General features: G+C 37.7%; 1 protein-coding gene across 2 annotated transcripts in view; it reads left to right on the plus strand.

Moving 5' to 3' along the window:
• PRKG2 (protein kinase cGMP-dependent 2) overlaps positions 1-24,808 on the plus strand; it is a 96,019-nt gene that overhangs the window by 54,392 nt on the left and 16,819 nt on the right. The window contains exons 10-14 of one of the 2 annotated variants that reach the window (XM_002912477.4): positions 2,284-2,382; positions 3,738-3,891; positions 5,779-5,915; positions 8,045-8,134; positions 10,237-10,378. In XM_002912477.4, coding sequence (XP_002912523.1) covers positions 2,284-2,382; positions 3,738-3,891; positions 5,779-5,915; positions 8,045-8,134; positions 10,237-10,378 — 622 coding nt within the window. Of the gene's footprint in view, positions 1-2,283; positions 2,383-3,737; positions 3,892-5,778; positions 5,916-8,044; positions 8,135-10,236; positions 10,379-24,808 lie in introns of those variants that run through there. The other variant, XM_034672286.1, reaches the window with a different exon arrangement.

Here is a 24,808-nt window from a genome sequence, read left to right on the forward strand (position 1 = left end):
CTATGCATGCACTGAATAGCATTAGCGGTGTGGTAGAATCTTATAAATTGCTCTGAAATGCTGGGACTAAAACTAGGACAAAAAGGAAGAACTCTTTTCTTTTTTTTCATTGTAATCACACAAGCAAGTATTTATACAATAGCCCCTGTGTTCATAATCCCTGAAAAGGATGCAAGGATTTTGTAGAGTTTATATATTATTTGGAAGTTTATAGTTTTAAAATGTTCCATTTACATGGGTACAGCTGAGATTCTGCAGTGTACAGAGTATTGTGTTAGGCTTAATGAGACTTAGAAATTTACATGAATTTATTGTATGGGTGAGAGAAGCTGACTATCCGATATGACCAGGTTGACCCACATCCCGGATTTCCTGGATAGTTCAGGTTGTCCCAGCATATTTGTTCTTGGCACCATCTTTCACTCTGTAAAGTATTCAGCTTGAATGGTAAATTATATCAGCATTGTAGTTACGACTAATAGACTAGGTTAAGATCCATGATAATTCTCCCACAGTGCCCTATATACCCTTATATCATCATTCACATTTTACTTAGTTGCTTTATTTAACATCTGTCTTCCCACTCTTCTGTAAGCTTCATGAGAACAGAAACATGTACTGGTTCACTGCTGTAGCAGGGCCAGCAAATGACATAGTCCTTGGCAGACGGGAAGGGCTCCGCATGTTGGCTGAATAAAGGCGCCATCCTTGCAATGAAATGTAGTGACTGAAAGCCTTTGGCTCTTTATTTCTTCTTTCCTAATGCGTTGTTTTCAAAATGCAGAGAATGAATATGTTGCAAGGAGGAGAGTTCAAGTTTTCCTATTTTTAGAATGTAATAAAATATGCAAGTGGGCAATAGCTCTAAATACGTGGCAAGTGTAATTTGTGACATTTCCATCATTGGTCATTGGGACAGACCTCAAAGGAACTGATTACACCTCATGCCATACCATCAGAGTGATTATAGGCTGTTACAGCTAGAATGTTGTAGCTGTTTACATTTGTTTTAACTTGAGTTAGCGAAGAATTTCTAGGAACCTGTGACACCGGTGTGAGCCTACACTGTAAACATGAGATTTGTTTACAATACTTTAACCCGTTTAACAGCAGGCCAGTAATGGTGACATATAGAATAAATAAAAGTAAAATAAAGTACACGAAGTATTCCCTTTTTACTTGAAAATTTCAACCATTGGAAATTTGAAATTTCAAGGCAATACTCTGTCTCACTGTTCTACAGCTAATGAAGGACAGTCCACAGAGGAGGGTAGAAAAGAGGGGAAAAGGGAGAATAGATCTGAAGGGGAAAATGGAAAATTCCCAGCACAGTATGTAAGATCTGCTTACTAATGGAAATGCAGAGTGGCAGTCAATTCAATGTGGGTAGAGGTCTTCGAGGCGAGGCTAGGCAGGCAGCAGATGGCCACAGTAGAGTAATGAGACGGCTTTGGTTTATTAGCTTTAGGTGTTTTGAGGTAAATTTTCATTCCTTTGATTTTGCTATGCTCAGGTGCTTAAGATTCAGCAAGAAGATTAAAGTATCGTTTCTAGAAGGATACTATTTTCTAGTAAGGAAGAGAACTACTCTAAAAATCACAAATCAAGGTAGATTTTCAAGTGTAGGGATGGGGAAGCACTGAAAAGATAATCAAGAAAATATGTTTCACTTGGTGAAGAAGGGGATTCTTTATTTCTCATGGTAAGGCTGTGCATAAGAATTCCCACAAACAATGTAGTAAAATTAGATGGGGCCACACAAGTCTGCTTTGTGGAGGGCGAGAGTGGTCAAGGGAAGATGTTGGCTGAGCTTCAGAGAACCACTGAGATAAAGTAAAAAAATTGGATTTAATTATGAAGGTATGTGAAACGAGGAGTATTACAAGGGAAAAGAAAAGATAATTCTATCCTTGATTTTTAAAATAAATAGCTTAATTTGATGAAGCAAAGTTAGGAAAATCTGCAACCCGTATAACCTGTTGATTCAGTAAACATTACATAGAGTATTTCCTTTCCACTGTCTTCTTGAAAAAAATTGCCGGTAAACTTGAATCACAAGGCAGAAAACTACAGAAAACTACAGGTTTTCTCTTCTTTGTTTTCACAAACTTGAAGGATTCGTTATATGACTTCTAATGGCTATTCTACATTTTATGGCAATTTTATTGTAACCTAAATTATTGAAAAACCATTTACAGAGCCATCAATAATCATACACAAAGTCTTCTTTGAGCTTGAGGAAATGTCAAATTGCAAAGGTAACTATTTATTTTATTCACTTAGAACATTCAACCAAACAGTCGGGACTTTTGAAGAGCTCCAAAAATATCTTGAAGGGTATGTGGCAAACCTGAACCGTGATGATGAGAAAAGACATGCGAAGTAAGTGAGGCAGTGTTATTCTCAGCCGCATGTGACTTCCGGAGAGTGTGTGTGATTGCCTCTGTGGTAACTTTCAGGGTGCCACCACTAGAAAATTGGGGGCAGTTCTTTTAAATTGTTCTTCCATGAAGAGGATACCACTTACCACTAGTATGGATGTTATTTTAGTCTGTAAGTAGTCAGCTTCTTATTTTGGGTTGGTGAGTAGTAATGTGAGGGAGACATTTCCTGAGAGGGGGCCTTGGGAAAGAAAGGGATGCTTGACATTGTATTTCCAACGTGAAAAGGACGTTATTCAGAAATGAAGCCTGAAAATCAAACAAGCATGCCAAGACACTAGAGTAACCCATTCATTCTGATTGCAGGTAAACAGCTAGGGGGAGAGGCAGAACTATTTCAGAATATAAGGGAGTTATTGCCCAGAGCCGTGTGTGTGTGTGTGTGTGTGTGTGTGTGTGTGTGTGTGTAGGAATGAGTTGGGTTGGGCTAAATGCGGTAATATTGATGAAAAATTTTGTGCTTAATAGAAAAACTACTTAGTAAAATTAAAATTATTTGAAAATCCTTTACAGTTTGTAGAGTAAATACTTAACCATATATTCTTCAGGGATTACTAATGAAGCTGGAGTCGAAAATTCTAGAAAACTGACAGAGTTAAATTAGAACATTCAGTCAGGACCTCATAGGTTTTTTGTTTTTATCTTTTTATGCAAGGAGTACATTTGCGTTTTTATGTCCTTGAAGACCTTCTGTAGTAAGAGCAATTTATGAGTGTATATATATATTATATGTCAGAGCAGTATACCTTAATTAAAAGAGAAAAATGAATATTTCCAAACAATGATACTTAGACAAAAAGTAAGAAATGTATCTTTCATGTTTCACTAAGCAGTCATTCTGGTTCAGCCATGGAAAGCTTCAAAATCTAACAAAAATAGAAAAACACAGCAAAGATTCTCAGTGTGGCATTCTCCTGTGTGCATAGCCAAGGGACTGGCTAACTGGTTCTACTTCCTCTCATTGACTCTTTAAAAGAAAACAAAACAGAATGTTGATATTGAGATATACTTTCAATACTATGCAATTCAGCTCTTTTTACCTCTCAATGATTCAGTTTGACATTTGTCTATTATTGTGTGTGTGTGTGTGTGTTAGTATTTTTGTTCATATATTCCATTGTTTTTCTCCCCAGGCGTAACTAAATCTGATCCTATAAAAGTTGAGATAGCCTATTTAGCAACTATGGGCAGTAATTACTGGCAGAGATAAGACTATTGCACGAGTGGAATGTATATATGTCATGACCCTTGGCTTGACTAAGAGGCTATATGCGAAGTTTCACTTTTCTTATACAGGAGATCCATGTCTAATTGGAAGCTGTCCAAAGCACTCTCTCTGGAGATGATTCAGCTGAAGGAGAAGGTGGCCAGATTTTCCTCATCATCCCCATTCCAGAACCTTGAGATTATCGCAACACTGGGCGTTGGTGGGTTCGGAAGAGTTGAGCTTGTAAGGGGTTTACGTTTCAAGCATCTGAGAGAAGCCTTTTGACTTTTTTTTGTTTTATATTCCAGTGTATCTTGGAGGAACGTATGAATTGTTATTGCTATCTTAAATGTTGCTTTGAACTGAAATTAAGAAAGTACATTTTTCACTGTTTGTGTTTATAGTAGCAGCTCTGTGCTAATAAGTCACTTGTAATAATATAGCTGCTCTTTCAGGCTTCTTGTGTCACATCCTTTTATGAATTCTTTTCTTGATTATAATTATTGGAGGTTGTACCAAGTAAGCATTCCCAGAGGCTCTAAAACATTAAAGATGTATTTCCTAACATGAAAATGTGTATACACATACACTCATGACACATCAACTATATACTAAAAAAAAGAAGAATGTGTCCAGTGGAGGTGCCATAGAAATAAAATCTTTAATATCATAGTTGACAAAACTCCACTGCCATGTCTGCATTTGGCTGTCATTATCCTATCTTGGATTGCTCAAGATTTTCTATCAGGAAAAAAAGAAAAGAAGATAACCGTAAGGGAATATTTGAAGAGCAGCCTTCTGTAGTGTTGATCGGGACAGCTGGGAACTTATGGCCTGATTTTGGCTGTATTTTCCACATCACCACCTCTCTGAGCTTTATAACTAGCTTCAAGCGCTCCAGGGAAACCATAGAATGGAGATCTGTGACCTTACTGGGTACAGATGGCTCTGAACCCTGGGCTATTACCAAGCCCTTCTTCGCCCAGCAGATTTTTAACGATTCACTGTACATTAAGCTCCGGAAAGTATGCTGACACCTTCATCTGCTGGATGGCCCTGGACATGAGCAGATCGGAAGTGCTTCCAGGAGACTCTGGATAATACACTTCACACCCAGTCAATACTTCCTCTCTGATGGATGAGGGGGAAAGAAACAATTTCTTCATAAGCCAAAGAGTGTTTGTCACGTTTTCTATGCCATATGGAGAGATGAGGGCACTATCCATCTGCAGTGGTATTTTTCACCAAACATCCTGGCAAAAGTATTGAATTAGCAATGCTGAGATCTGTGTTTTTTTTTTTTTTAATATAGTTAGATAATAATAATTGAAGCAATAATTCCACCATTGATTTAAAAACTTCTAGGCAGGGCTAATGGCAAACGTGAGCAAAATGTGGGCTGCAGCCAAATCCGCAGTTTCATTACTTGTCAAATACAGTCTGCTGACAGAGTTGTAAGCCTATCCGAATACATATCTATTAAAATTTTTTATTTCCTTTCAAAGGAACATTTTATCTGTCCATCTAAAGCAACAGGCTACAGAAGCACTTTCTGCACTTCGGTAAATGTTCTATCCATCTGGTATCCTAGAGGGTAGCTACCAGCTAGATGTGGCTGGCGAGCTTTTGAAATGTGGCTAGGACAGCTGAGGAACTGAATTTCTTATTTTAATTAACTTAAAATTAAATAACCTCATGTGACTAGTTGCTGTCATATTGGCTAGTGCAGCTATGGATTTTGATTTAATATGTTTTGTTTTGAAAATCATAGAAGTGCATATTAAGAAAGAACAATTTTTGTCAATTCTGGTCAAAGTTTTTCATATCACACACTCAAAAGTGAATAATTTCTAAACATTAAATCTAACTAGAGTTTGTTTTTCATGTTCTAATGAAAACGTTTTAAGACCATGTTCCAGATATGTGAACTTTTTTAGAAATTACAATGAAAGGGAAGCGTGTACATGTGGATAAAACTTACTTTCCCAGAGGGATACGTGGTTAAAATGTTACAGGCTGTTTACATGTGAAAGAAAGAAGTTTAACTCTCATCGGTTAACATGTTGTATATAGATATTGTAAATCTTTCCTAGTAAGTTAATTTTGAGGGATCTTTCTCTTCTTACATAGGTTAAAGTGAAAAATGAGAATGTTGCTTTTGCTATGAAGTGTATAAGGAAGAAGCACATAGTTGACACAAAACAACAGGAGCATGTCTACTCAGAAAAGAGGATTCTAGAAGAGTTGTGCTCTCCCTTCATTGTGAAGTAAGTGAGCTTTTGGCTCCCAGAATTTAGGATTGTAGACCCTTTGGAATGTTTCCATGCAAGAGAACAGAAGAGGAAAAAGAGGCCCCACTCTGAACTCTCCATCCCTGTCGCGGCAACAATACATAAAATGTTACAAGTTTGAGGTCTGGAGCCAGGAGTTCAGATTTTTTATTGTTGAGTAAATCTCAGGAAAAAGTGTGTGTGTGTGTGTGTGTAGGTGTGTGTGAGTGAGAGAATATAAAATTATTGTGGAATAACTTGAACTGATTATTGAATCCATACCTACTGCAGAATTTGGGAAGGAAAGAATTCATTTGAAACCTTCAGGGGACACACTGCTGTTGAATTTCTGAAAGAAGGGGCATTTGGGCTCCTGTAGGCTGCCCGGGAGCCGCAGAGCGTGGTCCTAGCAGTGCGTGGATGCCACAAGGTCCACCTCTCGATAGTCACCATTCCTTCTTTCCCAGAGTTTGGAAGAGAATTATGTTATTCTAGGCCACGGCTCTCTTTACCTGTCGATTCATGAGTTAGTGGAGTAGGCCAAGTCGAGATACATATTTTTCATACAGGTCTTAGCCCTAGAATGTGGCTTCAGTGATTTCTAGGCCATGTAAAGTGCCCTTATAGGGGATAGAATTTATGGTTTTGGATCAGATGCCTTGAGAGAATCTTCCTGCCTGCCCATATTCCCACACCTATTTTTTTTTCAACATTAAAAAAGTTTGAACCCAGGCAATGCTGGCAATAGAGTCATCCAATTATTTTTATATTAACTGTGTTCCCAGAATGCCCCCCTTTCATCAATAATTCATTAGCAAATGATCATGAGCAGCTTCAGGGCATGGATTAGGTTTTATTCCTATTCTCATTTCCAGCTCTCTGCAAACTGCCTGGCGTATAAGGAAATAATAATATAATAATAAATATTAATGACATTTATTGAGAAATTAACGTGTTCCAGACACTCCTCTAAGCAAAATATATATGTGATATATATCATATATATGTTTAATATATGTTTAAAATACATTATATTTATATTTATTTTATATATTTTATATGCAGATATATAACATATATTAAATTAATATATAATTAATATAAAATCAAGCAAATGCATATATCCATCTGATCTTTATGAGATAACAGTGAGGTAACTGTTATGATTGTCCTCAAGAGCAATAAGGAAACTATTATGAGCATAGCTCATAAATGGCTGATCAGGGATTCAAGCCTAAGCAGCTTGGATTCAGAGCCCACACTGAGCTGCTTGGAACCAGAGCCCATTCTGAGAGACTTTGCTAGATTGCTTCTGCTGTCTGCACACGATCTGAGTGCTCTGCTGTCACCCAGTGTTAAAATATGGTACCCTGCCCAGGTGCCACGTCAAGATTGGGGCTGTCATTCCTACAGCTTCTGGGAGTGTTGCCAAGTAAGGACTCTGACTCAGTCCTTTCCTGTCATTGCTCTCAAGCAAAGAGAGCCACCTTGCCCTAGATCATACTCTGTTTCCAGGTACAGCCTGAATCCAATGATGGCAGAGCTCCTTGAGGCTGAGGCTTTCATTGAAACTAAAAACTAGATCATAGCCCAACTCTCCTGATGCCCAAGTGTGTCTTATTCCTCCCCTGGAGTGTTGTTCCCAAGTACACTCCCTACTAAACTTAATGCTTATAGGTCTCTGTCTCACAGTCAAGTTTTTGAGACCAACCAGAGGATGTTTAAGACGTGGGTGTGACGGGAGCTCATAAAGGAGACGTATGCGAGGTCTCTGGGATTTTGGAGAGAAGAGAGGCCATATTTGGTAGGTGGGAAGATGAACTGCTGTATCAGGCCCCTGAGCTTGGTCTTGAGGAATGGATAACGCTGTTACAGTGAAGCAGAGATGAAGAAGGTCAGTCTGTGTGTAGAGGGAAGGCAGTCTGAGGAAGGGGGTTAACATGTACAAAAGCAAGGCAAAAAGATAGATCAGCGAGCGTTTGGGGAGAGGTCTCATTTAGCTGGAGGGTGTTTGGAACGAGATGAGCACCGGTGTTCCAAATGTCTTGATGATGTTCTTAAGCAACTTTAAAAAGGTTTTAAAGATAGATTTTTAATAATAACCACATTTTTATGTGTCTTCACAGATTATATCGTACTTTCAAGGACAATAAGTATGTATACATGCTTCTGGAGGCCTGCTTAGGTGGGGAGCTGTGGAGCATATTAAGGGACAGGTAATGAAAAAAGCTCATAAACAATAACCTGTGTTCTCATGTCTGGTCTAGAGGATGCTTTATTTACGATGGTTTAAAGAGACATAAAGTTATTAAGAAATGGTCCTAAGAAAATATTATCACCTGACGCAATAGTACTGGTGGTATTTTCTTAGCTAATATTGTACTTATGCAGTAGACCCCCTATGAGACAGTCTGTCATTTCCATAGTAGGGACCAAAGAATCCCAGGCCTCGAAAGAGAGGGAACGCTCCATGGTCCAATGGTTAATGCGAGGCTGAGTCACTGTAAACCCAGATGTTACTGCTTCTGAATCTCTACAAGGGAAATGAAGAAAGGGGCATGGAGTGGTGAAGCACAGTGAGACTCCTGCAAAGATTCAGTTTTACAAAAGGGGTGGTTTCGGCATAACCGAAGCCACAGAGTTTACTGAGCACCGCCAGCGTGCAAGGCTCCATCATACACAGTGAGGGGGAGAGGGGTGGTTTCTAGACCATGTAAACTTTCCTAACCAACAAGGTAAAAAGTATAAGCTTTTCCTCCAGTGACTTTAGATTTTATTTGGGGGAGACAACATGAGGTACAGTTTTAAAATGTTTCATTATTTAATATGTAAGCTAAATACAACGGAGACATTGGCAATTTGTAATTAAATGCCAAATGAGTGTTGCAGATTGTAAATTCAGGGGGGAGGAAAGATATAAAAATGTGATGAAAGAGGCAAGACTGGACCTAATTTCTAAAGATGACCAAAATTTGGAGAGGTGGAGAGGAAGGGAAATGGATGTGAGATACAACAGGAAAGTTGAGATAGGATTATATGTCTTTGGGGGTGATTCACAGCAGGATTTGAGTAGAAGACAAGGCCGGTGAAAGAAGGGGTGGGAAGGTAGGTTTGCATGAAGTTATGGAGGTTAATGCCAGGCCAAACATTTGGACGGTATTACCTGGGCTGGTGGCTCTCATTACAATCACATGGAGAGTTTTACAAAAGAAAAATGCTGGACCCTAATGCCAGAGGTTATGATTTGGTTCACCTTGGATGGGGTCTAGTAAATGACCTCTCAGGCAATTCTAATGTGCATTCATGGTGGAAAATCCCAGACCTCGGTAATGACAGACCTTTGAGTATCTGCGAAGAGATGGATGTGTTGTGCTAGGAACATGTTGTTGGGTAGATCTGAGTGGGGAAAACTGGGCAGGGTGTGAAGACTTGCATGATACCTTCAGAAACATTTCCTTCCTCCACCTTTGCTTCAACGGGCAGACCTGTTGAGAAAGGGGGAGTTGGTACTATCTGTTAGGCACTGTGTTTGATTCTCGAAACCACACTGTTCAGGAAGTAGTAAACCCATTTTACAGAGAGGCATCTGAGGCTCAGAACAGCCACACAGCTTGCCCAAGGACGCGGTGATGGAAGAAGCAGGAGTCAAAGCCAGTTTCTTTCACTCCAAAGCCATACCCGTCCATGACTCCACGCCGCAAATCACCACCACATTTTAATAACTCAGTGTGGAAACCCACATGCAGTGCTGACACAGGGCAACTCTAATATCATCAAGGTGCACCAAACAGGAAGGAGTTATGACCCCATTTCTACATGGGTTATTGTTACATTCTATACCACCAGGAAATGAAAATGATCACTTGAGTCAGTTTTTAGTCAAGCAATAAATTACAGAAGTCTGCTTTAAGCTCTCCCTTAACATAGTTGCATTTTCTCCAGAGTTTGCCATAAATATTTTAAAAACTCTTGTTTTCTTATGTTTCTGTTTTACTTATTCATATGTGATTACCAGAAACAATTGTTGGGATGGAGACATTTTAATTTTAGTGAAGTACATCTCGTTTGCCTCAAGTATCCCCCTAAATTTCTTTACCATCACCAGTCTAATTCATGGGTGGTACGAAATACTTTTTAGTGTTGATGCCCTACAAAATATGTATATTGTGTAAATTTACCATCATCAGTCTAATTCATGGGCGGTACGAAATACAAAGCATGTATATTGTGCAAATTTACCAATGTAATAACAGACACCTGGAATAGACAATAAATATGTGTGTCTAGAGTATTAAGAGGGAAAATGATTTCATTGCAGAGGCAGCTTCGATGAATCCACCTCCAAGTTCTGCGTCGCTTGTGTGACAGAAGCGTTTGATTACCTGCATCGACTAGGTATAATCTACAGAGACCTGAAACCAGAAAACTTAATTCTAGATGCTGAAGGTTATCTTAAATTGGTAAGACGAATTCTGTAACTTACAGTTTCATAAGAGACATTTCTAAATACAAAGTTGTGTCATAGCTGCAAATTGCTTTTAATTTTGGGACACCTGCTATTTTCACCATGGGGGTGGGGAGCATAGGGCCTGTGACATTGGCACCCTTAACACAGGGGGAAGTGTTACGAGCATATTCTTTTTGGCCTAGGAATTGAATATTTCAACCATATTTGTGACTGCTACTAAGGATTCACATAACAGAATGCCTTTCCCATTGGATTTTGTTAATATTTTTGTTTAATATATTTAAATAAGTTTTAATACATTCCTGCTACGTATAGGGACTGGCTCTAAGGAATAAGGAAAGAAGATGATAGTCTGTCTCCTGTCCCGAGATAGCCACTGTCTGTATAGGAAGGAAAGATACACATATGAATGTTGGTAGACTTTTTTTTTTTTTTTTTAGTCTAAGTGATTCAAAAGTACAACCAGGGCTGAGAATCACACTAGACTAGAGGCTCCTTGAAGACAGAGTCTTACCTTGTTATCCATCTTCGTAATCCTCTGATGCCTAACATGCATCCCCTTTCAGTCACACTACCAGTCACATAAACTGCTTTCAGTGTGAAACTAAGAGAAATGGACAGTCATAGAGGGGAGAAACCGAGGCACTCCGGACGTCAGGATGGAACCCTTCAGGAAGGGGATCCCAGGCTGAGATTTCCCGAGTTTATCTTGTCAGTATGTCAAGGACATGAAACCATCTCTGAAGTAACATTTGCAAGGATATTAAAAGTTTCTCACATCAGGACTTTCATACATGGAAATAATACTAGCTATCACTTCATACATAGTTTAGTATGTCATGTGTCAAGACCCGTGCTAAACAGTTTGCACTTACTATATTTAACGATGAAGCAGATTTTATCATCCACATGTTACAGTGTGTAATTTAGCCTTAGGAATTAAACTTATTATGTGTAATTGCCAAGCGATTTCTCTCCACAGTGAAGGAGTAAAATAAGTCCTTTCATGTGAAGTCTGGTGAACTTCCAAGAAACATTTTGATCCATTCAAGCTTTATTTTATCTGTGAAAGGCAGCTTTGAGAACTGGGGAGGTACTAACACAGGCCTCAATCATTCCTCTTCTTCACAATTCTTTCATTGGCTATGCCTCTTACACCTATTTAGGGAAACCCTTTGGAATATTCTAGAACTAACACCATGATGAGAGATGCAGACTATCCGTTAGATTCATTCCTTTTTTTTTCCCCAGAGCTGTTTTTTTAAAAATCAGATAGCATATTTATTATTCATAGCCATGGGGGTTGATAAATATCTCTCCTGTTAGCCAGTGTTATCCATCCAGCTAACTCATTTGTAAACTAGTTAAATGAAGAATGACAACTAAAGCCGCCAGAGATTAAAAAGTAAATGTTGAATATTTCCATTTCTAGCTATATATCAAGCTAGATATGCTGAAATTCTGTCACTACCAAATGTCTAAAAATACTGGAAAAACATAAAAAGCAGTATTACGTGCATGCCTGACTTTATAAGATAGCACTAGGATTTCCCCCGAGGTTGGGAACTGTGGTCAAGAAGGAGTATAGCCTAGAACTCAAAACAATGAAGCTGATGTCTTGTGGGGACCCAGTGATCCGAGATGGCCCAGAGGTCTGATTTTAGTAGCTGCACCTTGTAAGAACAGGAGACCAGGTTTTGGACCTGGGCAGTGCGGGAAGTTGAAAGAGAGAACATTTCCCAGAGCCAGCAATCATACAGATTACACTCTCAGAAAAATGGAAAGCCATAAAAAAGATCTAATTTCTAAAGACAGAGTACATGCAAGAAAACGTGTTTTTCTCATTATTGGGCTCTTGGTAGAGGAGTAAAAGAGTGTCCTTTAAGAATTCTTGGCCATAGGCTTGTCTTCATGGAGGTTGGGTGCTCAGTCTTCAAAAACGGCAAACCCCACAACAAGAATTTGAAAATGGATTCATGTTGGTAACATGCCCAACTTTTCAAGAATCAATGTATATTCTGTCTGGACGAATGTACTCTTAATTCAGGATACAAAGAACTCCCAGGGATAAAGTCCCAGAGAACATGAGCTCACATTTTAAAAAAATAAAAAGGAAAATATATATGAGGGGAAAAAAGGTACCATGAGCATTGCTTGGCAGGTCAATAAGTGCTTCATTATTGGAGTAATCAGATACAAAATGTAAAATAAATCCATCTAATGCCTTTTAAAAATAAGAGAGGGAATGACAAATGAGGAAAGGAACAGAGAAAAAAATCTAATAGGTTTAGAAATAAAAACTAATAAATAAACTTCTATTTATGACTTAAGAATATAATAATTGAAATGATACATTTAAGGAAGTTTCATGAATGGTAGAGCAGCTTGCATTGGACTAATCATCATGCTGAGATTAATTATATGTGTAAAAATGTGTGAATGAGAGCAGCAAAAATTAGACATTTAAACCTAGTGAAAAGGGAATCATGCCGGATGAAGAATCATATTGCTACAGCTGTTTAAGCTGTTCGTTTCAGGACATGCCTTACTGTATGAGGCATGGGGATAAATCTTTAGGTAACATCATACTTAACAGTGAAACAGTGAACATTTTCCCATTAGATTGTGAACAAGGTAAGAGTATTTTCTTTCCACTTTTTTTCAACATTATAACAGAGTCTTAGCAAATGAAATAAACCAAGAAAAAGAAATGAAAGGTCAAAGAGGAGAAAGGAAAAAGTCACCTGTCTTTATTTTCAGACAACATGATTGTTTATGTAGGAAAGCCTAAAGACTCTAGCAAAGAAGTGCTAGAAAGAATAAGCATGATTACCAGTACAAAGTCAATATAGAAATAGAATTATAGGGGCTTCCGGGCGGTGCAGTCGTTAAGCACCTGCCTTCGGCTCAGGGCGTGATCCCGGAGTTATGGGATCGAGCCCCACGTCAGGCTCCTCCGCTATGAGCCTGCTTCTTCCTCTCCCACTCCCCCTCCTTGTGCTCCCTCTCTCGCTGGCTGTCTCTCTCTGTCAAATAAATAAATAAAATCTCAAAAAAAAGAAATAAAATTATAAGTCAATTAAGTCAATATATAAATTAAATCAATATATAAATACAAACTCGATTTTCCTATACTAGCAGTAAATATTTATAAATTAAATAAAATACCATTTATAATAACATCAAAAATTATAAGAAATTTGAATACATTTAAAGTGTAAAAGTGTGTAAGACCTCCACATTGAAAATCACAAATCATTACTGAGAAAAAAATATATAACTAAATGGTAAGGTATAGTATGTTCGTATATTGGATAACTCAATATTTGATAAGATGTCCATTCTCCCCAGATTAATTACAGATTTAAGGTCATTGTAATATATATTGGAGCAGGTGCATTTTTAGAAACTGAGGCATTTACTCTAAAATTTACATAGAAACACAGAGTTTAGAAAAGTTAATAACCACTTTGAAAAAAGAAGAACAAAATGGAACAATTTATAGTATCTGATACTATAAATTGCAGTAATCAAGGCAGTGTCATAACACAGGATAGACAAAGAGCTTAATCTAACAGAATAAAGTCCAGAGATAGACATAGAATCAACTGGTTTTTGCAAAAAGGGAAGAGCCAGCCTTCTCACAGATGATGCTGTAACAACTAGATATGCCTATGTGGGGGGAAAAAATGAACCAGCTCTCACCTCACACAAGATAGAAAAATTAATTCAAGATGGTAATATGGTTATATTTTTACAACATGGGGTAGGCAGAGATTTCTTAGAATACAAATAGTAATAATCTTAAAAATTTCAGGCTGCTATAATAAAAATATCATAGACTGGGTGACTGAAACAATAAAGATTTATTTCTCACAGTTTTAAAGCCTGGGAGTCCAAGATCAGGGTGCTGGCAGGTCTGGTATCTGTTTGGTCAAGAACCCACTTTTGGGCTGGCAGAGAGCTGCCTTCTCATTCCTTCACATGAGAGAGAAAGACACACACACACACACACACACACACACACACACACACACACACACAGAATTTGCAGGGAGCTCTCTCCTTATAAGGGTCCTAATCGCATCATGAGGGCTTGACCTCATGACTTGGTTACCTCCTAAAGACGCTACCTCCAAATACCATCACATTGGGGATTAGGGTTTCAACATACAAATTTTGGGGAGACACAAACATGCAGTCCATAATAATTGGACTTCATCAAAATTAAAAACTTCTGATAATTAAAATACATTAAGAAAATGAATTGTCAAGCCATTGTCTGGGAGAAAATATTTGCAATACATATAGAAAGGACTCAATTGTATTGGGAAATATATAAATAATTCCTACAGCTCAATAATAAAAAGACAACCCAATTAAAAAAATGGTCAAAGATCTTGAAAAATCACTTAACAAAAGAAGACACAGGAGTGATTAATAAGCCATACCAGTTGTCATCAAGGAAATGCAGATTAAAACCACAGAGAGTAACCATTTCATAGCCACTAACATGACTACAATTTGAAAGACTGACTGACAATACCAAGTGTTGGTGAGGACTTTCTCCTAAATGCTTAGTGGAGAAAGAAAACTCTTTGAAGAATAGTCTTTCCATTTTATATTGAGTCAAACATACACCTAATCTATGACAAAAAATTCAAATTCCAGGTAGAAACTTCACTCCTTAGCCTATATTTAGGAAAACTGAAATCATGTCTTCCAAAATCTTGGGCAAGAATGTTCATCACGGCTTTATTTCTAAAAGTCCCCAAATCAGAAACAGTCCAAACATCCGTCAGCAATTAAATGTATCAACGTGGTGGCAGTTCAGCAATGGAACGCTGCTCAGCAGTAGGAAAGAATGAATTACTATAAGCAACGATATAAAAGAATTTTAAAAACTATGTTGAGCAAGAGAAGCCAGATAAGAGCGTCTTCTGTATGATTACATTTATCAACATTCTAGAATCTGTGGTAGACTTCAAAACAATGGTTGCAGAATTCCAGGAGGGGCATTAGACTGGAAAGGAGCATGGGGGTACTTTCTGAGGGAATGAGTGTGTCTGTGTCCTGACTATATGGTAGTTGTGGTTACATGTATAATCTTCATCAAAACTCAATGAACTGTATGCCAAAAATCAATGCATATTATTGTTTGTAAATTATACATCAATTTGAAAAATGTAGGTTCAATGTCACATGTTTCACAAATAAAGAGAAAATCAGTTCACCGAAAGATAAATTTAAGCAATTAACACAGAATGTAGCATAGAGACACACAAAAAAAGATGAAAAATAAGAGAACAGAGTGAGAAGCTCTTAAAGTTACAAATCGGAGTCTAAGATAAAAATAACATAAAAAATGAGGGAAAAGCAGTATTTAAAGAATACCAGCTGAGATTTTTTGGGAATTAGAAGAAACACCAATCATCTGGTAAAGGAACCCAAACAAATCCCATCTGGGACAAATTGTATTTGTTGTAGCTCCTGTCTTTGAGTAACATATTACTCCAAAATGTAATGGCTTAGAACAACAGGAATCATTTATGATCTCTCACAGTTTCTGTAGGTCAGAATTTGGGGAGTGGTTCAGCTGGGTGGTTCTGACTTGAGGTCTCTCATGAATTTTCAGTCAGTTGTTGGCTGGGGCTTCAGTCACATGGAAGCTTGTCTAGGGCTTGACCAGGGCATCCAAATCCAAAGTCACTCATATGGCTGGGAAATTGATGCTGGTTGTTATTTGGGGGCATGATGGGCCTCTTTAGAGGTTGAATATTTTCATGGCATGGCAGCTGGCTTCTCTCAGAATGAGTCATCCAAGGAAAAGCTACAGTGCCTTTTAAGACTTACTCACAGAGTCACATCTCACCGCTTCTGCTATATTCTGTTGGCCACAAAGGGCCAGCCCTGATTTACTGTGAGGTTTATTGTGGGAGGGGACAACAAAAACAGAGTATTACAAGCTGTCAAAGAGAAAAGACAGTTTACAAAAAAGGAATGAAACTTAGGCTTTCGGTTGACATCACAATAGCAACTAGAGAATCCAGAACGCGGTGGGAGCGTATTTTTAAAATTCGGACGGAAAATAACTAATATACTTGAATTGTAAATCCAGGGAAACTGTCCTTTAAAAGGGTGATATAAAGGTGTTTTCAAACAAGGATGAAGGGTGTTTCCCACCTTCATACAAAGGATGTGTTTAAGGGAGTTGAAAAAGGATCCCTGATGGAGGGTCTGAGATGCAACCTTAGAAAGATAGTAAACATGACGGTGTACTGGAATCATTCTCATTCTGCCATCTAGTATTGAAAATGAGAAAATGCTAAATAACTGAACAGCAGCAGCATGAAGACCGGGAGTCGGTATAATTGGAATTAAAGTAGGAGAAAATGTCAGTCATCTTCAAAGGAGGCAGCAAGAGAGAAGCAGAAAACCTAGGAAACAATCCAAGAGAAAGCACATACTGAGAGCAGAAAGAAATCTAACATGCGTAGAGAGCTCTCCAGAACAAAACAGAAGATTGTCAAGTAGTTTTAAAAAATAAAAATCAGCTATATGTTGTTTACAAGAGACAGACCTAAAGCATGAGGCTGCAGAAAGGTGAAAGTGAAAAAGACAGAAAAAAATATGTCTGGGAAATAGTCAACAAATTGAAATGCAGGTTTCATTATCAGGAAAGGGGTGTTGCTAGAGATAAAAAGGGTTAGCCTTTCATTTTGTCAAGATGGTATAAAAATCCTGATCTTTTATTTACCTACTAAAATGCTTCAAACATAAGCAGAATTTGAAAGAACAAATAAGGAGAAATGAACCACTGTAGGAAATTTTAATACACCTCTCTCAGAAATTGATGGAACATTCAGACCAAATAGCACTAAAGCTGTAGAAGATGTGCACAACACAATTAATAAACTTGATCTAATGGGCTTATAGAATATTGTTCCCAAGAGTTGAAGAATACAAATTAATGAAATGTGATCATCCATTAGGGCCATTAAGCAAGTTTCAGCAAATATGAGAAATAGGAGTTGGGTTGCCGGCTGGCAGCCCAGCCGAGCTGTTCCCCTGAGAGTTCTGGAGGGAATTGCAGTAAGGATGGGGGTGGTGGAGGTGCCTGGTGACAGCACAGTGAGAATGCGTGTCTGGGTGATGGACACTGGGCTGTCCAGCCTTGGACATCAAGTCTTCGAGGATGAGAGACCCCATGTAAGGCTGAACTTGGTCTCATTCACCAATTTTGATTAAATGGTGTTTTTCATCTTCCTACATCATTTCTTGGCAATATCTGCGAGGGATCAGATATCTAAGGATAGAAAGAAAGGAATGGTGGTTTTGGTTTTTTTGTTGTGGGTTTTTTGTGTTTTTTTTGTGTGTGGTTTTTTTTGTTGTTGTTGTTTGTTTGTTTGTTTGTTTTTCATTTTTACCAGGAAAGCGTAACCAGGAAAAGCTTGGGGGAAAAGACCCATGTAAGAGAAAGGTCTTGGTTTTAGAAGTGTCTCTCTAGAGGCTATAGAGATGTGCCTTTCTGTGATAATTACAGGGGATGAGTTTGTAGTGTGGAGTGAAGACTTCATTCTACTCTTCTTCCCCAGTTAACAATTGAGATGACCAACTAGATTTGTTTCTAAATGAATCCTACCTGGTCCCAGCTGTCTATATCAGTGAACACACTGAGAGGAGATTAAGGATTAGCAGATATTACTAAAAGAACGTCACCTCACCATCTCTCACCAGCCCATCGGATAACTTCAAGGCCAAGGAAAGCTGATGGAGGCAATAATGGTCAAGAGTCTTTCTTTTGGTTATCATGAATGAATCAAGGACAATAATAAGGTGTAGGACAGTACTTAAAGAGTTTAAAGAAAAATCCACCTTGTTCTCAACCCAAGCAGAATTAATATAGTAGTTTTCCTTCTTGGGTTTGCTCAGCAGAAAACTTGGTGGTAATTCAATAAATCAATAAACATTCTGTATGGTTGTGTTATTAACTCATCATTCATCAATAAATGTTCTATATGGTTGTGCTCTTAACTCGTGTAATAATACTTGCGTGGTAATAGAGCAGCTTAATCCTATAGTGAGAATTATATAAGAAAATACAATGTAGAACATATTAAATGTTGATATTGTTGCCTACTTCTTTAAGACCTACCTTCCCCTCTATGCTAATAGCCCCATGAGGGCAGAAACCATGCTATGGTGTTTAGTGCCAGACTTAGAACATTGCTTAGCACATAAGAAGGAATGAAAAGTCAGAGGGGCAGCTTCCTCCTTGCTCCCAAAATAGGAGCATAAAGGTTTTGTTCACTGATGTCAGTGTATTTGTTAGAAGTTAAAAACAAAATCTGAAAAAACAAAACAAAACAGGAAGAAACCACTAACAAAAATCATAACTTATCTCACTGAAATTTTAAGGATATTCCAAAATAACTCAAGGATCAGTGAAGAAGAAATTTTAATGAATATTATAAAACTGAGCTACACAACAGAAACTACATATCAACACATGTGATCACAACTAAAATGATAGAGTAATATTTATAGTCTTAAATGTTTCAACTAGGAAATAAGAAAAGCTAAAAATTAATGAGCTAAGCATTCGACTTTAGAAGATGGAAATGGAAGAAACACAATAAAACCAAGGAAAAGATGGAAAAAATAAAGTTAAGAATATTAATTAATAAAATATGAAAACAAAGGGATACAGAGCCAAAGGTTGATGTTTTGAAAATATTAATAAAATTAACAAACTGGAAATATTGTTCAAAAGAAAACAGAGAAGAAGTACAGATAAATACCGTTATGAATGAACATCATTTCAGTTAAAGCACAGATTTATGTGGATTAGAAAGTATTTGGGCAACTTTACTACTATATATGAAATATCTATTTTTCTATATATATATACAATATATATATGCTATATATACTATATATATATATATATATATATACACACTATATATATATGATATGTGATATCATAGTTAGGTTCTGGTGAGGGCTCTTTCTGGTTTGAAGATGGCCGTCCTCTCACCATGTTCTCACGTGGCAGAGAGAGATCATCTTTCTTGTGTCTCTTTACATAAGGGCACTAATCCTATTCATGAAGATGTCACCTTTGTGGCCTAATTACCTCCCAAAGGTCCCACCTCCAAATATCATTATATTGGGGATTAGAGCTTCAACATAGGAATTTTGTACAGGTACAGACATTCAGTCTGTAGCACACCACGTCCAGAGAATTCACTCAAGGACTTATAATACTAATCAGATGTGAATTCTTTCAGAAAGCGGTAAGACATACTTTCTGTCTTATTCTGTGAGGCTACTGTAAACTTGGTTCTCCAAAGGAAACTCCCATGGAAGACCAATTAATGTCCCATCTAGCTCATAAATTTAGTGTAAAAATCATAAGTAAAGTATTAGCAAACTGAATATAAATTATAACAGGACATCATAATAAAATGGATATATCTCAGGAATTCAAGCATAGTTTAACATTAAAAATTCTCTTAAACCAAATCACCATTTTAATAGATTAAAAAAGAAAAACAATTCTTTCAACAACCCAATAGATACAAAGAAAATTTTGATGTTTCTGCATTCAATTATGATAAAATCTTAGCTAACCAAGAATAGAAATAAATTTTATTAACCCAATGAAAGATACCTAACAAAAATTTGGAGCAAACACTGTACATAATGATGAAACATTGGAAGTATGCTTTTAAATGTCAGTGAAATAAGCACTTCTATATTTTATTGGCGGTTCTAACCCAATGGAGGAAGATATAAATAAAATTAAAAGAAAGACTGAGACATAAACAACAAAACCTATTTTCCTATGTGATATGATTATGTAGAAATCCAGACTATAACAACAAATTTTTAAAATTAAGTGAAGAATTTAGTATGATTGCTGGATATAAGATTAATAGTGTTAAGAACTCAGTGTATTTTTAAATATCAGAAATGTAGTTGATACATAGGACTACGAATATCCTTTTAAAAAAGCATACAGATATGTTTACATAAAAAAATAAAAATAGAATGTACCTACAAATAAGTCTAACGAAAATGTGTAAAAGCTTTATTGAGAAACTTAGACGAATTTATAGAAAGACAATTAAAACATGTAGATTAATAGGCTCATTCTCTTTCTTCTGGGCACAGAGCTAGACAACATACCCCATCTTTCCTTGTGGCCGGCTGTGGTCCTGTGGCACAGTTCTAGCTCGAGAAGTGTGAGCTGACATGCTTGTCACCACAATCAAACCTGGGTGATAGCGACCTCTGCAGATGATCTCTACACAGTCTTTATGACTTGTGGCTAAAAAACACTGAGATTTAAAGTTGGCAGAGCCATAAAGTGAAAGATGCCAGGGGTGCCTGGGGGGCTCAGTTAGTTGAGTGTCCAGCTCTTGATTTCGGCTCAGGTCAGGATCTCAGCTCAGGTCATGATTTCAGGATTGTGGGATTGAGCCCCACGTGGAGCTCTGTGCTCAGCGGGGACTCTGTTTAGGATTCTGTATCTCAGTCTCCCTCTGCCCCTCCCCCTGCTCATACTCTCTCTCTTTCTCTCTCGCTCTCGCTCTCTTTCAAATAAAAAAAAAATGGAAGGAGCCTGTGTCTCTGACCCACTTCTTAGAGATCCCCCTACTGCTCAATAAAATTCATCACGAGAAGTAAATAAATGCAGAGTTTAAGATTTTATACTTTCTTAGGTGTGTTTGTTACAGCAGCTCTAGCATAACCCTAAATCAGAAAGATGTAGGAGGTTTCAAAATAACAAGACAACATCACAAAGATATGAAGAGTCTCCAAAATGATCTATAGATCAGATACACTTCAGCGGAATTCCAGCAAAGCTTTTCATGAAGTTTGGCAAACCGATTCTAAAGTTTACAAAGACTAACCAAGAGCCAAGAACAGCCAAGACATTTCCGAAGGCAAACAAGAAGAGGGTGGGAGGAAATTCTCTCAGATATCAGAATTAAATGCTGTCGTTCAAACTAATTACTAATGCGGGGGGGAATGTGAATTAAAACCCCAGTGATTTAATACTTACAAATGTCAAAAATAAAAGTTAATCACTAAAGGACAGTAAGGACGCAGAGCAACTGGAACTCTGTGCTGGGGAAGGGGGAGGTAATGCAGTATGATCCTTAATGAACGTAATCTGACAACGTGTAGTAAAATTGAAGACACCGCATCTTTGATCCTGTAATTCTACCATCTTACATGTCCCTCTGCTAGGTAACTGGAAAATGATACTAATAGAAGCATTTTTGTGATAGCACACGATTAGATATAGGACAGCTGCCCATCAGCAGCATAACGGACAAAAAAATCATTACGTGTTAATTCGTGGTGTGTGATAGAGCAATGAAAATAAAGGTACCCCAATATCAGTTAAATTCACAAAGATAATTTTAAATGAAAATAGGCAGTTTGCCCAAGAATAGATGTAAGATTTATTTTAAGTTTTTAAAAACAAGAGCTTATTTTACTTAAGGTTCTGAAATATGTGGTAAAATTAGAAAGGAATGTGAGTACCTGACAAACCCCAAAGTCAGAGCTGTGGTGACCTGTTGGCGACGTGCAGCGGGTCGCGGGGGAGCACACGGGGCTTCTGCTTTGGCGCTGCTCCGTTAAGCTGGAGGTGGCTGCTTCTATGCTCACGCTTTATACCCTGCACATGGGTCGCATCCTTTTATACGTTTCAAGTTTTTCCTAACTTGACAAATAAAAGTGATTATCAGCTCCCACTATATTCTTTCTGCCAGACCATTATTAGCTGTACTTAGTAGCGATGAAGATTTCCCCACCAATGTGCTGAATCTATGTTGATTCTTTTCTCTAAAAATCTTTTACTTCCTCATCAATTTATATATAACCGGAAGTTCCCTTTGGAACCTGGTTCAGGTCTCACCTCAAGTATCCACGACCTTCCTAGACTTTAATTTTCTCCTCTTTAACATCGGGATGATAGTTCCCCGCTCCCTAAGCCGTTGTGAAGATCACACATGTACATATACATGTGCATTTACACATCTCATCGAAGCTGATGTTAACAGTTATCTCTTCAGATTTTTTTCACCAAACAGGTGTTGAACATCTGCTGTGTTACAAATGCTGTAGGGGTTACAAAATGAATAAGATACAACGCTTCTCCTCAAGGAGCTAGATTTTTTTCACACACAAATAGAGGATACTGCCACAAAAGACATAACTATGGAACATAAACAGGGTTAAAGTACCTCAGAGGAGAAAGGAATTGGTTCTATAAATTCAAGGAAGGCTTCAAAGAGGTGGTGGCATAGGAGATGAGCCTCCAAAGAGTTTTTCAGCTTGTGCTCATGCTTGCAGAGCTCCCCTTCAACTTTCCCACTTTCTAGTAAATGTGCAAAGTTTTGGGGGTGAGTCACCACACCCCCATAAAGAATGGGTTGTTGCCATGAAAGATGCATACCTTAGCCTCCCTCACTCCCACTCCCACCCAGTGGAAGCCATCCACAGTTGCCTGTTCTAGTGGATGGACATTGGTATCACAAGGACATGAAATCATCCTTGCTTGTTGCAGACAGGATAAACAAGATTCCATTGTACCCTTGTCTAGACTTGGGCAAAGTAGGTGCCCTGAAAATTCCACATAAATATTTTTTTGGAATGTTATGTCCCCATGAATCATTTGGCTTAATTAGATTGGTCATCTTGTATCCATTTTTTATGTGACCAAGGGAACCAATAGCTGACAAATTTACTGACCCAGAGAGAAACTTCTGGGAAAAAGCTAATACTTACTGGACACAGGGTCCAGCAAGCCACAATGCTAATTTTTCTATTTCTGAATGATGCAATCACCACTGCAGATTTAGAAGCATCTTAAAACTTTCTAGTTCATTAAAATCTTTGGAGGCTTGATGTTTTTAAACTCTCAACATCATGTAAGCTGCCTTTCATAATGGAAATTTTTTAGAGACAAGAGAAAACCTGTGTGTGGCTTCTCTGGTTATTCTTCTTGAAAGCTCAGTTTTGTTAGTAGAATTAAAAAAAAAAGTGTGGTCTATTTTCTTGCCTTCTAGAATGACCCTTTAAAACATTAGGACATGTATAACCCTTCTCTTAATTCTCCAGTGGCCTTTTAGACCAAAAAAAAAAAAAAAATCTGAAGTTCTTTTTGGGGTTGACCAGACCAATATATAATCTGCCTTCACTTCCTGTCTCTCTTCCCCTCACACACAGTGGCCCAGCCACACTGGCCTTCTTGCCGATCCTTAAACTTACCATTCACGTTCCCAAAAGCTAGGGCCCTCACACTGCTCTTTCCCTGTCAGAATAACTCTTGCTCAGATTTTTACAGAGCCCTTTTTATATCATGCAGATTCCTGCTGAAATCTGCTCAAATGCTACCTCCTCAGAGAGCCTTTTCCTGGTCACCTTACTTAAAGTAAAATTCCTGTTGATCTCCATCCCTCACTCTGCCATGTTTCCTCACAGCATATGTCATTGTCTGGCATTATTATATACGATCTTTGGTTTTCATGCCTGCTCTCCTCTTTCTCTCAAATGTAATCTCTGAGAGGACTGGGGCTTTATCTGTATCCTGGTGCTTGGTACATTCTGGTATTCAGTAGACACTCAGGGAGTGAAGGAAGGAAGGAACTTATATTTCTGTTGCCTAGAAGAGAGAGTGTTAAAAAGACTGAAGCTTTGTGGTGGAAACCATGGTGGTATAAGACAGAGGTGGTGTGAATGGTCATAGAAAATACACAGAACTTGACGTTAAACGATCTGAGGCCTTCTTGATTAGGTACGCGCCTTTGAACAGGTCTGAGTGTCAGTTTCCTCTGACCAAATGGATTAGACTAAAGTTGATAGATCAAAGAAAAGTGGTAAGTTCTCATAAATCTTAAAATCTTAATATAATTATGGCCATCTCTGTGGGTCATATTCAAATGCTACAAAAGCAAAACCAGCTATTCAAATTAAAATTCACCATTTTCAGAGCTAGAAAAACTTTCCTAAACATTTAATGATCTAATGACGCAATCATTTTTAAAAGGAAAACTTAAATGCAATGAAAAAAAATGAGTTGAAAGCCTATTATGAAACAACAAAATATAATATTTCCATATGTGCATACACACAAATGCAATTATAGCCATTGCTTTCTTGTCCCTTAAGTTTCAGTATTTATAAAATTAGCTAGGATTTTCATATTGGTTCTTTCTCTGAGGAATAAGTAGATAAGCTAATCTCAGCTGGTTACAAATTTTAATTTCATAGTATCCCCAGCATTCCCTTAGATACAATCTTTATGAGTCATTTTGTATAGATAAAAGAAAACAGTAAAATCCCGCTTCAAATTAGGCTGTTTAAATTTCCTTTTTCTAATAAGGAAATCCTTGCTGTT

The sequence above is a fragment of the Ailuropoda melanoleuca genome, chromosome 11, assembly GCF_002007445.2.
Source record: "Ailuropoda melanoleuca isolate Jingjing chromosome 11, ASM200744v2, whole genome shotgun sequence".
In the NCBI taxonomy this organism is placed as follows: Eukaryota; Metazoa; Chordata; class Mammalia; order Carnivora; family Ursidae; genus Ailuropoda; species Ailuropoda melanoleuca.